At 40.9% G+C, this 12,861-nt stretch overlaps 2 protein-coding genes across 3 annotated transcripts; both read right to left on the bottom strand.

Annotated features, from left to right (window-relative positions):
• Positions 1–542: 542 nt before the first annotated feature.
• On the bottom strand, positions 543–7,495 carry LOC122782623 (thrombospondin-type laminin G domain and EAR repeat-containing protein-like). 2 transcript variants are annotated; one of them, XM_044047044.1, is made up of 13 exons: positions 7,148–7,495; positions 6,029–6,252; positions 5,441–5,802; positions 4,946–5,036; positions 4,692–4,848; positions 4,447–4,578; positions 4,301–4,371; positions 3,702–3,863; positions 3,396–3,603; positions 3,089–3,321; positions 1,936–2,114; positions 1,703–1,804; positions 543–1,429 (listed from the first exon to the last, which is right to left on the bottom strand). In XM_044047044.1, exons 1-13 carry the CDS (start codon positions 7,230–7,232, stop codon positions 1,276–1,278), a joined length of 2,160 nt encoding a protein of 719 aa, XP_043902979.1. In that variant the 5' UTR covers positions 7,233–7,495; the 3' UTR covers positions 543–1,275. The 2 variants fall into 2 exon arrangements, with proteins under 2 accessions (XP_043902979.1, XP_043902980.1); XM_044047045.1 differs by having other exon boundaries at positions 1,352–1,429; positions 1,703–1,799.
• Positions 7,496–8,692: 1,197 nt separating this feature from the next.
• sumo3a (small ubiquitin like modifier 3a) lies at positions 8,693–12,667 on the bottom strand. The gene is made up of 4 exons (XM_044048098.1): positions 12,529–12,667; positions 11,537–11,665; positions 11,349–11,420; positions 8,693–11,209 (listed from the first exon to the last, which is right to left on the bottom strand). The coding sequence occupies exons 1-4, from the start codon at positions 12,547–12,549 to the stop codon at positions 11,147–11,149; spliced, it is 285 nt and encodes a 94-aa protein (XP_043904033.1). The 5' UTR covers positions 12,550–12,667; the 3' UTR covers positions 8,693–11,146.
• Between the last annotated feature and the right edge of the window lie 194 nt (positions 12,668–12,861).

Genomic DNA, 12,861 nt, shown 5'->3' with positions numbered 1-12,861 from the left:
CATTGTGGTACTTGTAGTTTCAGACTTGTTCAGAATCAAAGTTTGCTTTACAGCGAAGAAGCTATTTAAAATCCAGCGTGTAAAAAAATTGGAGGGGCTATTGTTATAAATGGACTATATTAAGGATAATTATGTTTGTGTGAGTATATAGAGTCGCTTAATAAAAACATGTTTTGTGTTGCATTAAAATAAGCTTTTTATGTGTACTTTAGGCACGGGTTGCCTGAATGGACTGCATTTTCCACATTTCTTCTCTCAGAAGTGCACAGTGGTCATTGGAGCTTATAGTTTCATAGCATCAGTTAGATTTATTGTTCCCATTTTTATAGACTGAGGTAGTTATGTGCCCGGGGGCATGTATGCAGGGTTGCATACCAGTCAGAGACCTCAGCAGGCATCTGATTAGCCATGAAATTACCTGGAATCAAAAGTTGTGTACTTCAAGGTATGCTTAATACCCTTGTTGCCACTGCCACATGCTCTAAGGGAACATAGCTGAAGGTTAGCCAAAGGAAAAACAACTCTTGTCTCGCTCGCTCGTTTAAAGTGATTTATTGTAATATCAATAATTTACCTTTACTTTTACACAAACACATATATATAATCATATATATATGACATATATATAATCCAGGTGGCAAAAACATCAGTCAGTCTAATTTCCTGTAAGAGAATGCTTTCCAGTAGATAAACAAAACATTAAATATTATTTTAATTTAAACTACTTATATAGAAATATATGGATATTACAGGTTTTATTTGGCACATTAGGTACATTAGTTGTTAATTTTTCACTGATAGTTAATGTTATGGGGTAACTGGGTGCAGGGTTGGTCAATATACCAAAGCCCCCAGTTTAAAAAAAAAAATCTTAGTTGCCAGCTCTAAGTTAATTCTAAATTATCTTTTTTTTCTTTCTTTCTTTTCCCTTACATCTCTCTAATGATGGTCTAAATGTAATTCCAAAACCCCTTTCCAGGAATGGCAGGAATAATCAAATGATCTAATCTAAGGACTACCAGAATCATTCTTTAAATCCCACCTTAAACACCTGTGTCGTCCAATTCAGACTGTAAATCTCGAATGAAAAAAACCCTTGGAAACAGAAACAGCACTGTAAAGGCACGCCTGCATTTGAAGAACTATACTCTCACACGGAAACAAAGACACAAAAGGACAAAGTATGTCCTTACAAAGAAGAACCTGTACTATATTTACACATGTGCACACACACACATACACACTCATAAAAACCCATGTACACACTCCTTTTGTTCAGTAGGTTTTTAGCTTGAAGACTTTGGAGAGAGATGCTTTGGCACTCGAGTAGATCAAGTAGGATTCTCCTTTAGAGCTGAAAAACTCCCAGTCACTGCACCCGATGGTTGGAAGCCAGTGAATAGGAACAAAGCCTTCATATCCCTGCCACCTACAAACAAACAGAAACGATGGATAGAATCAAAGGTGTGCTTGCATCTGCCTCACAACAGAAGAAAGTGCTGTCGGCAATTTCCTAGTTCCTAGTGGGTGCTCTCATGTCAGAAGTGCTGGTATGCTTTCACTTGTCTGGTTCACAGGAAGAAAATAAATCTACATTACAACAGTGTATGTCCCCGTGGTTATTTCAGTGCTGAAGTTACAGGGCAGTCATTATGAGTGAATTATTTAACACTGGGAGGGCTGCTGTTGACAAGTTGGCTACCTGTAGAGAATGCTGTTGAGAGAGTAGGACTCTCCATTGAAGGAGTTGGCCACAATAAGAAAATGTTCCTCCCCGAGGCTGAAGAATTCCCAATCCACTGCACTGGAGAGACAGAATGATTTGTGGTGATTTTAAGTGAGTGACATGGCAGCGGTGAGGTGTTTTATAACACAAAGTCTTCATGCAGTCTGTCTGTGTGGACATAAGTTTAAGACTTGCAGATGTGTGCGTACCTGTAGGTGACCATGTCCTGGAAGCGGACAAAGAGCTGTCCTTTCATGTCCAGTTCGTAGATTGTGGAGTTTATGGCATAGCGACTTGGCTCGTTGCCGTGAAGTCTGTTTCCATTGGCAACAACAAGGAAGACTCTGCTGCCAATCTTGAACATTTCCCAGTCTGTGGCGCAAAATGTCTAGAGGGGAAGTAAGGAAGAAAACAAAGTGTTGGTTGAGAAGGTTTAGTGTTCAAATGAAAACATAAATACTGTTGGTGTTCGTGAGAAGTAGAGGTAAGAGACTGGAAATGCAAGTTATTCAATTCACAAATATTCACAAATATCAAATGTCTGTTGGCACAAAAGGAAATTGGACAAGATCGAATGAAACTCGTAACTGTAACGTAACTGTTAACTGACGTGAATCATCCATGACATTGGTTGTTGAGATATTTAATAAGAAACTATGTTTGTTCAGACCAAGGTGATGCTACAGGGAAAAAAACCACAGAACAAAAGCAGACAAACAACTAAAATCTTACAACCATGCAGCCACATTGTTAGCATTGGCTGAAAGGGAGTCATAATGATATTTTCTATCTCATTTGATGAGTTCGGGTGATTAAAATTTCAATTGCCCCGGGCTGTTCTTGTGAGCCCTCACATCCAGCTGTGGAGTTCCCCTAAATCATCCAGTTCACCTCCTTATGGTCTCTCATCTGACTATCAATGTGTCAGCGCTCTCTCCTCAAATGTGTCTGGATTTAAATATATGACTCACAATCAGTTACATGTCAAAGCATTACTATCACTGAAACAAATCAAACCGCACACTCTATTTTTGGCACTTTGACGCTCAGACACACCCACTACTACTTGCTCCCCCATTTATCACCCTTTGCCATTTATCTTTCCGTGTTTTCATTCCCTTCCTTGTGTGTGAACACACAGGAGAAATAGTTTTTTCATAATCTCAAAGATGTCGATACCATCTAAGCCAAAGCCCAGCTTCTGGGGAAATAAATCAAATGGAAATCCTGCAGCCCCATCATGTCACGTCAGTGTTGGATGTTTGAACACCTTCCAAACATAGTCTGCATTGTGGCAAAGTACCAAACAGCTGTTTTTAAAACCAGTGAACTGAGTGATTGGCACCAATGTTCACCACATACCTGAATTGTCTGGAACACCTGGAATTGTCCATTGACCCAAACATAAATGACAGAGTCTACAGAAGTGGTCACTCCATCAAAAGCATTCGCGACCACTAGGAAATGGTACGGTCCGACAGTGAAGAACTCCCAGTCATAGGCCCCAGACGTCCGCAGCATCTGGTGGACCTCAAAAGACTTTGTTAACCTGTTCCACTTGTATATCACACTGTTTATAGTGTGATTGTTATTACCTGAAAGACAAACCAGAGAGAGAAATGAAGTATTTTGATGCACAGATTTTGGTTTGAACGGAGAATAGCCATACCTTGTCTATGATTGGCCACAGCGAGATAGGTTTGTCGATTGATGACAAAGGCCTCCCAGTCTCGAGCACAGTAGGTCTGCAGAGACTGGAACCGCACAAACTGTTTCCTTTTCTTGCTCCACTTGTAAATGACAGAAAACTCGTTCTCTAACTCCTTGTTTAAGCGATTATAGGGCCCTCCCCCGGAGTTAGACACCACCAGAAATATCTAGAGCAAACAAAAGAGACAGACAAATTGTGTTCACAAGCTTATATTGAGACTCGAGTGTGACATCTCTCCTCATTTTCTTGTCCTTTCTGTCATACTTTCTTTCCTATGTAGAAGTGTCTCCAAGCTAGAGCTTCATGAGTGGAGATATTCTGGTATAGGCTGAATTGTGCGTGAGTCCACAGATACACAGCCGAACCAGAGGCTTTGGAGCGATGAGCCATCGCAGCCATCAGACCCATCCCAGGGACCTGGAAAACCTAAGGATTGGATTTAAAAAAACAAAAAACAAACAAAAACAAATCTATCCAAGTTACTATAGAGCCACATTGTATGGAACACAATCACAAAAATGCAAGATCAGAGAGGAAATGCCATCCAATATTTGGACTCAGACTCAGAAATAATGTCTTAAATAAAAGTGACAAGGTACTACAAAAACACACCTGATATAATGTATATTTTAATATCATATTTACTGTCTCAAAGTGTCTTAACTGATGTCATCATTTTTGTTGTTAATACCCATAACAAAGCAAGTTGTGTTAAATATACAGTGAAAAGTGAATTACCTCTAACTTAAGCGATAAATAAACACTGGAACCTACTCTTTGGTTTCTTTAAGAACAAAGTAAGAAAGGATTCTTGCAATTATATAAACAAAACTACTATTCAGTGTAATATAGTGGACAAATACCTCTACATCATGTGTCTCTGAGCTGGTGGTTAGCACCTGATGTTCCATCACATAGTCCAGCCTTTTGTGATCTGTGTACAAGGAGAAGTGAGCTGTTTAATCTGAGATGAGAACCTTTAAGATGCTCTTCAACACACGAGTCTCACCCTCTAGCACTGTGATCCACTCGCTTCCATCGCAGAGGTAGAGACCTTTCTTAAGTGGATTGAACCACAGTTGACCTTGTAGCAGCTCGGAGCATGAACGCTCCAACCCGACTGACACTCGCTCCTCCTTTTCTGTCAGAGCGAGATCAAAACACAATAGAAATCAAACAGTTACAGAGGAAGGAAGAGGAGATATCGGATTAGGCTATATAAATCATGAAAATGCCTTGTAGAGTGCATGTTACCATAGGAAGTCGGATGGCTGTCACCCTCCTTCTTCTTGACAGGCAGGTCTAAGAGAAGAGGTGGTACTGACAGAGTTGCTGGTTGGGAGTTAGGAGAGGGACAGATCTGATGGCTGACATCCATACCTGGCACCAAAACCAGCTGTCGGAGCATACCCTGCTCAGGGACAGCAGAAAGGAAAGACATGGAACATCCGTGTTAATATTAGTTCACTTTATATACATCTCATTAAAGTTATTAATTGAGTTCTTACTGAAAACAGGCCTTTCCATCGACCCCGATTGCCAATGTGGAATCTGGATCCTTGAATGTTGAGGTCTGAGGGGAACGGCCTGGTAGGAACGCTGTTTGTCATTAAAAAAATATATCGTTATTTTGAAGTTGTTTTTCTTCTGTAAATGAACATTAAGGCAGCTTAATTAAGTCAGTCTACTCTAGTCTTTTTTTAGGACTGAGACAGGAAAACATGAATGTATCATATAAGCACTGATATTCCTCCCTTCGCTGCGCCAGAGGGAGTTTCCACTTAAAACCATCCATCACATACTGTCAGGTCACAATGATATGGCTGCAGGGTGCGCGCAGATTTGGAACAGTGCAATTGTATTGTGGTGAAGGATCTACTATCCCTCGAGGCGATTGAGAGGAACAGGAAGAGAGGATAGTGGGCAGGAGGCAGACGGTATACCCACACTGTCAACACACAACAGAATCACGCAGGAGGAGGAAGAAAAGAGGATGAACTCACATTTGCACTGGTGCTTGGCAGTCCACCGTGAGGCTCACATATTCTCTAGTAATGGTCAAAACAAGTGTGTGCCACTGGTTATCAGCCAGCTTGGTCCCTCGAAACACCCAGTGCTCGACGACCCCTCCATGACCTTTAAATAGAAAGTGCAGACATTTTTTCGAAAGCCTCAGTCCCAAGATGATCCGCCCGCGTTCCTCGTTACTCTTGACTTTCCTCTCCTTATTTCTCCTGGTCTTTCCGCGTTGTTCTCCTGCTGTGGCGCTCCTCTTTTTATTACTTTCCAAAAGGTCTCCATAATCATTCAGTGTGCTTTTTTCCTCCGTTTTTGGCCCAATGAGAGAAAGGATGTATTCATTTCTCTGTAAGACAATTAGGAGTTACTAAAGATCAATGCCGCGATAATATAATCTCAAGCTTATTCAGCAATAGAAATAGATGGTAGCTGCTATATCATACTTTGATATATATATATATATATATTAACATTCTTTCTTTACCATTTACATTTTAGAAGCAAATGTTGTACTTTTTACTGTAATAATGGACACAGATAAGTATGAGAGTAAGTATGTATAAGAATCTCACCTTTTGCGCGAGGTGCGAGACTCTCAAAGTCACAACAACTGAGAATTCTTTAGGGAAGAGGTCACAATTTGCAAGCACCTGCGAGGAGGGGAAGCTCAGGGAGGAATGAGGGCTGGAGAAATGTACACCCCTCATCTCTCCAGCCTGCTTCATGTGCACCCCAGGCGCAAGTTTGGAGGTATCCCTCTCGAGAACAAAAGACAGGAGATCCAGAGGGAAAATATCTGCCAACAATAGGAAAATAAAGAGGTCAGGAGGGTTGGTTTACTGCTTAAACCTATTGTGCTGCCATGTTATAAAACAGTATTTTGTAACCTGGGGGTCTAAACCCCCTGAAGAGGGTGTAAAATAAATTTGAGGGTCCTGGAATGATTAACTGGACTCAGCGGGGTGAATTTTAATGAGGTCTACTTTCTTTGAAACTGTCGAAACATAGTTCTTTATATCCGTTTTTAGAACAACTTCAAATAAAACTGCAGAATGGAAAGTCGCTCATTGACAGTGGTGGACGGTAAGTGTGGACTCTACTGTGTATAATGTCAACATACTTAATTCATTTGTGCTACTTTTTGAGGGAAATGTTTTTTCATCACAAATTCAGACTTGTTTTTTTGTCTGCTTTTCACTCTAATTTTGAATTCATTTTTAAAAGATCTCAAGGTCCAAAGGTTTTTACTTTTCCACACATGTATGACAGAAATAGGCCTGGGAGGAGGTTGGTTTTAGGAAAGATCAGTGATAAAAAAGAAAGAAATTTACTGGGACGTAAGGAGAAGTATTCCTCGTAAATTTCTAGAATGTCATTTGAAATGTCAAAAGTTAGTCCTGATATTCTGATGTGTACAGAATCATTGTGGAATCCTAACCACATCCAATGTCTGTACTTGTTTGTGGATATTAATTTAATATTGCACGCAATGCTGAACACACCCCCACTGTACTGTAAGCAGATACCGACAGTTTGAATTATCCAAAAGAATTTTAGCTGGAGGGGTTTCCCGGGTTTTAGGATTGAAACTGTAAACCTTTCACAAAATAATCATTAACTGAACATCACTTGTTTTGAAATGTACTGAAGTAATTAAGTGTAAAACAACATAGAACAAAAGTGTACAATACCTGTACAGTGCCTCCATGTGTCTGTGGTGGTGCTGATGACCCTTAACCCCAAGAGAAGGAGCTGCACAAATATTAGCGATGACATTACAAAAGACCCGTATGCTTCAGTTGCCGGTTAGTGGGACAGTCTCCATGTTTAAGGTAGTTCGCCTCATTTTCTCTTATCTAAAGCCACAATACACACCACACAATTGTGTATTCACATTGATCCAAACGTACATTTTCAGATCACACCCACAAAAAAAATGCCTACTCAACAAATTCTGCTGAAAATCACCAGAGCTGTGCTGGCAACCTAAGATTCACATGTACCTAAATGTACAAGTAGAGGTCCTGTCCTTGGAGAGAGATCCATTCATCTGTATGGGGAATCCTGCACCTGCAGCTCCTTTTAAACACCCGAGCCAGGCAAATCCCGACAGGGCCTGTCAATCATCCTCCCACAAACGCCTCTGATGACACAGACCTGCCAGAGGGTTGAGCTGCTCCACTGCCTTGGCCAAAAAGTATTTGCAAGTAATGGCATAAATAATAGTTTATGTATTTATATTAATCTCCTTTTAGTCAGTTTGAGTAAAGCGCATGAAAATTGAGCTTTAAATTTAGCTTGTAAGGATGACAGCTGAGTCGTAATTGTCAATGTTCACACACAAAAGTTATTAGTCCAAACAGGTATTTCACCTTGTTTTCATGGTTACTAGGGACTCCATAAATAATTACACTGTTTTGTGAAATCCTCTCATCCACCAAACCAGTACATTTACAAGACAAATGCACGTGTTGACTCATCTTCTCACATTAAGATCACAGATTGCACCTAAAGGTCACAATATAAGATGGCAGCTCAGTCCTGCCCTTCCTTTTCTCTATCCAGTCATCAGTTGTTCTTCTTCCTTCCAGGCATGAAAGTGAGCGGGTGTGAGTGTATCCTGTTTACTTCCAGATATGGAGCTGATATTGAGGTTTCCACTCCTGCACACGAATTTCCTTATTCCTTATTCCTGCTCTTTATCTTTATCACTGTATCACTTGTTCTGCATGCGACCGTTCAATCAACCCTCAGTAACAGGGTTTTAAAATAATCACAAATCTTTTTGTTTTAGAGCAATCAGTTCTATTTGATCATGCTTCTTGTGCAATTATTTTATTATGGAATCCTTTTGTCCATTTCTGTATATGCATTTTTCATGTTGGATTAAATCAAAATCTAATCAAAGTTTTGAACACCAAACAAGAGGCCTGACAGCCTGACTTTATCATGGTTCAGTGGCACCACCTAGCTGTAGTTACACTACATCAGCGCTTGTGATCAGAAACAGAACAATGTTAGCATTTGGACATTCAGTTATAGTAAGCATGGTCCCAGTGGTATTTAAACCCCTTGCATAAGGAGATATCCAGCAATAATCAATAAATATAAGGTTACATTATAAACAAGCTTAAGCATATGGTAACTATTTGCTATCCACATATATAAGTAACTCTGTATAATCTTAACCTCACATCTTGAATCAGAATAAGCCAATAAAAAATTGTGACAACAAATCTGAGTACCAAACTATATTTATTGTATACAGTAGTAAAAGACCACAAATAATGTACAAATCAGTAGAGAAACAAATAACATGACAACAACCTGGACCCAGTTCTTTGTACATTGAGTGTTGCCCCTAAACGTCAGCCAGCTCAAACAAATGTTTGTCCAGCTAACGTGGTTCTTCAGAGGCGAGTAGAAGCAGATAAGTTTGTCTTGGGGACTGTGCTCTTATTTTGTGACCGGAGAACTGAAACCATGATTGTTACTTGTGATTGGCTTGTGCGGAGGCTGTTTATTCATTTAAGAAAAAAAAAAAAGCGATTGGGTACTGGCACTATACAGCTGTAGACTTCACTTATATAATCTGTTTGGATGCTCTTAGTGTGGCTGAACTATAAGAAATGACAGGATATGGGAAATTCACACATCCAGTTACACCTCCAAAATTGCTGCCTTAAGACAACTATTTAATCCACAGTACTACAAATGTCAACATAACACTGGTTCACAAAATCCCAAAATGAAAATGGCTTTTGCTCTGTACTGTATATAGCTACTGAAAGGTTCTATGTGTAGGATTTAGTGTCATCCATAGACAAGGAGGCAGACTGCAGTCAGACGAATACCCCTCACTGTGCCAAGCACGTGGCCTTGAGGAAACATTAAAATCATAAAAGGCTCACCCCAGAGCCAGTTTGTTTTGTCCTTTCGGGAGAAACATGTCAGTGCATCATGGTGGACTGCATGGAGGAGGAGCCACAGGTGGAGTAGAAGCACATCATTCAGTTTAAGGTAAGAAAACATGATCCATATTTTAATTATATGCCAGTAATGACTATTACAATGTTAAATTTCCAGATAACCATAAATCCCACACAAAGGAATTTAAAACCTCATCAGTTGTGATGCTCAATGTTGCCTGTGAAGAACACTGCAGCCTCATGAGACAAAAATGAACCAATAAAATCAAATCGGTTAACCTAACATGTGGTAATGACCCAACTCGTCCTTAAGAAGCTTGCACTTTTGCAGGTTCTGAGCTTTAGCTTTAGGATTGAATGACCCAGACTCAACAAATCAAACCAACTTTTATATCCATGTACAAAGAACGGGGCCCTGTTCGTACTGAACACTTATCTCCCAAACTCCATCAGTTGACCTCCGTGCCCTTTTCAATATGCAACCAGCCGCATGCATCCTTCTCCTAACCGCAAAATGTTGCAGACATTCATCACCACTTCAGACATCTTTACCATTTTCAAAACTGCATTTTTTTTTTTTAAACAATCGACCTGCAACTTCTGTCTTGTGCAAACCAGAAATCATCTCTATAGCTGACAAAGCCGATCAAAGGTTTTTCAAAAACACTTAACAAAAACACTGACTTTTGTTGGATATCCCTGCTCAGACTGGAGGCAAATCCCCTTCAAAGCACATGTAGAGTCAGTTCTCCCATCAGGATACATTTGCAAGGAAGATACAGAGATGAGACGGCCAACCCCAGAAGCATTATGCAGACAATTGTCTGGTCGACTGAGTAATAGTCTGTACCTCAGATATGGCCAATGAATCGGTCTAAAGTAGTAGCAGTCAAAGAAACAGCGAATGACATTAATGAAATACAAATTCCCTTAAAATATGACAGTTTTAGCTTCGCAGTTTGCTTTTAGAGTGATCAGAATACAGCAAATATGAAACAGATGTTCTGTCTTTGGAGTATTGGTCCAAGCCTCACAACTTTTATCCAACATCCAACCTGAAAACGTTTGTACAGAGGAAAAGCAAAAATAACCAACAAGCCCCTGGTTAATTCTTAAAAGAAAAAAAAAATTTGAAAAACATTGCGGGACTCTTTAGCAAAAGCACCTAAAAGGCAAAGACCATTAAAATACATTTTATGACAGAAGCAGGAGTCAACAATCAGACAAAAAACAAAACACAATAGCGTGAAGTGAAATGGAACCTGGGTGTGTCGTAAGTTCAGATAGTGCCTCCACTTCAAAAAAAAATTTTCATGCCCATCGAGTGCGACCCCTGGACATAACGCACAGAGCCGCATGTTCGACCCCGCCAGATGAAAACCAAACTACTGGGTACAAAGTTCTCACTGGAGAGCGAACGAGCAGCACTGACAAAGCAGGCACAGCCGTGGCGAGCTGTGGTCCAATCAAAGCCTGTACTGCCAGATGGAAAATGTTGTCCTGAATGGCCAGCAGAGAGAAAATGTTGACACGCACAAAAAGTTCAGTTTGGGCTGAGACAGTACATAAACAGCTGAGGAGCCCCTCCCACATACACCTGACGAAGAACCATGACAGACATCGTGAAATAATGATAATAATAATAATAATAACAATAATAATAATAATAATAATTATAGGCTGAGAGGAGCAATGAGGAGGGGAAGGACAGTGAAAGTGGCTAGGGGCGTGGTCTGAGGGTGGCCGCCATTGATGGAGGATTTAGCAGAGCCCACCCGTCTGCTGCTGGAAAACATCTATGGTGTCTTCATCTTCCATCTCCAGCTGAGGGGAGAAGAGGGACAGGTTCCAGTTAACGGATACAAATGATATGCTAAACTGGTAAAAAGATGGTAGGTTAAAAGGCTAAATTCACCGATTTAAAGAGAATATTAATGATGATGATTTGAACATAATAACTTACCTGTGCAGGTGTGTCCGTCTCATTGATAGGCTGGCCATCAAACCTGAACCTGATCTGCCTTATTGAGAGACCCTGCAGGACAACACATACATGAGGGACAGCACAGTGGAAATGCATGGACGACAAAAGGCTGAGTGGCTCATTACAGCAAACCCATTAAAGTAATAGTATTAGGGCTTTGGGCTCACCTGTCGTTCACAGTACGCCTTCATTAGTTTGCTGAGTGGTGTGTGCCTTTTGATTTTGAACTGGACCACTGATCCATCTTGCCCTGCAACCTTGAGGTTGATGTGGTCATTCTCAGTCTTGACTCCCTCCTGCAGAGACAAAAACAGGAAATAAACGGGCGGGTTAACCAAGAGTTACAGAAACATCAAACATTAGTCAGAGATTCACGCTGAACTCACTGCTTCAAAACAGTCGACAGACTACAGGCTATACCCAGCCTGCTGCTTTAAACTCACTTCACCATAAAAGACGCGTCACGGTGCGACCACGCTGTGCGGCGAAGGGGAAATACAATGAGTTAAAGCGAGTTTAGCTAAAAGAAACTTAGGCGAAGGATTTCAACGTGTTGCTCGTCGGTTAATAGTCACAGATGCTAACATTAGCACGGTTAGCTCCAGGCTAGTATTCGGCACTTTAGCCCTTCAGAACCTATACGGACTTGAGCTGCCAGCTAACGCTGCCGGCTAAAGCTGCTAACAGCACTGCTTTGTATTGTTGTGACCGAGGATGTCAAGATACACTTAGTAAAACTGCAAAAATAAAACACTCAGAAGTGGACAGGGTTTTTAAACAGTGCGTCACCCTCCATTAGCGCCTCTTTGTAGCTGCTGCAGTTGCGGCATTTGCTGCGTTGCGGACATAACGTGGTCCTGTTTCGACAAAGAAAAAATCCGCAAATGACAATCATGTTGTAATGGACATTTCGGCACACAATCTTCGAGACCCGTCATTGTTGCACAAAACCTCGCCAGTTAACATGCGTGAGTGGTGTTAGCTTGGCTAAATGTAAGCCTCGGTGTGCGGGAACTCATTCATTTGCGAAACAAACACTGCGCCGATTTAGAGAAACGTGCAAACCAGGCCATTTTAGATTGCACATCTGAGCAAAGGTTTCGCTGCTCGGCTAAACAATCAGTGCACATTTACAGCTCGTTAAGAGTTAATCTCTTACCTTTGGCTTTTCCTCTGACATCTCGGCAAAATGTATTGTGTCGGTTTCCGTAATAATCGGTTAATTGGGTTTTATTTGTCTCTCTGCCGCCTTCTGTCCTCTCGTCTCCTCCACTGACGTGAACGCGCATAGAACCGCTGTTGCAAATACATAATTGGATCAGCGTGGACCACGTGACTTCAGAATCGCGGGAGCGCGGACACGGGAGCGCGCACCAATGTAAAACACTCGGGCACGCGAACGGAAGGTAGACATAATTATTGCTGACTTCTGATTCCAAAAAACGAAAGATTTTGTTTTACAGCAGCACTTTAAATGACACACACACAATAA

The sequence above is a fragment of the Solea senegalensis genome, linkage group LG16 (assembly GCF_019176455.1).
Source record: "Solea senegalensis isolate Sse05_10M linkage group LG16, IFAPA_SoseM_1, whole genome shotgun sequence".
NCBI lineage: Eukaryota > Metazoa > Chordata > Actinopteri > Pleuronectiformes > Soleidae > Solea > Solea senegalensis.
This window is presented reverse-complemented; position numbering and strand designations above follow the sequence as displayed.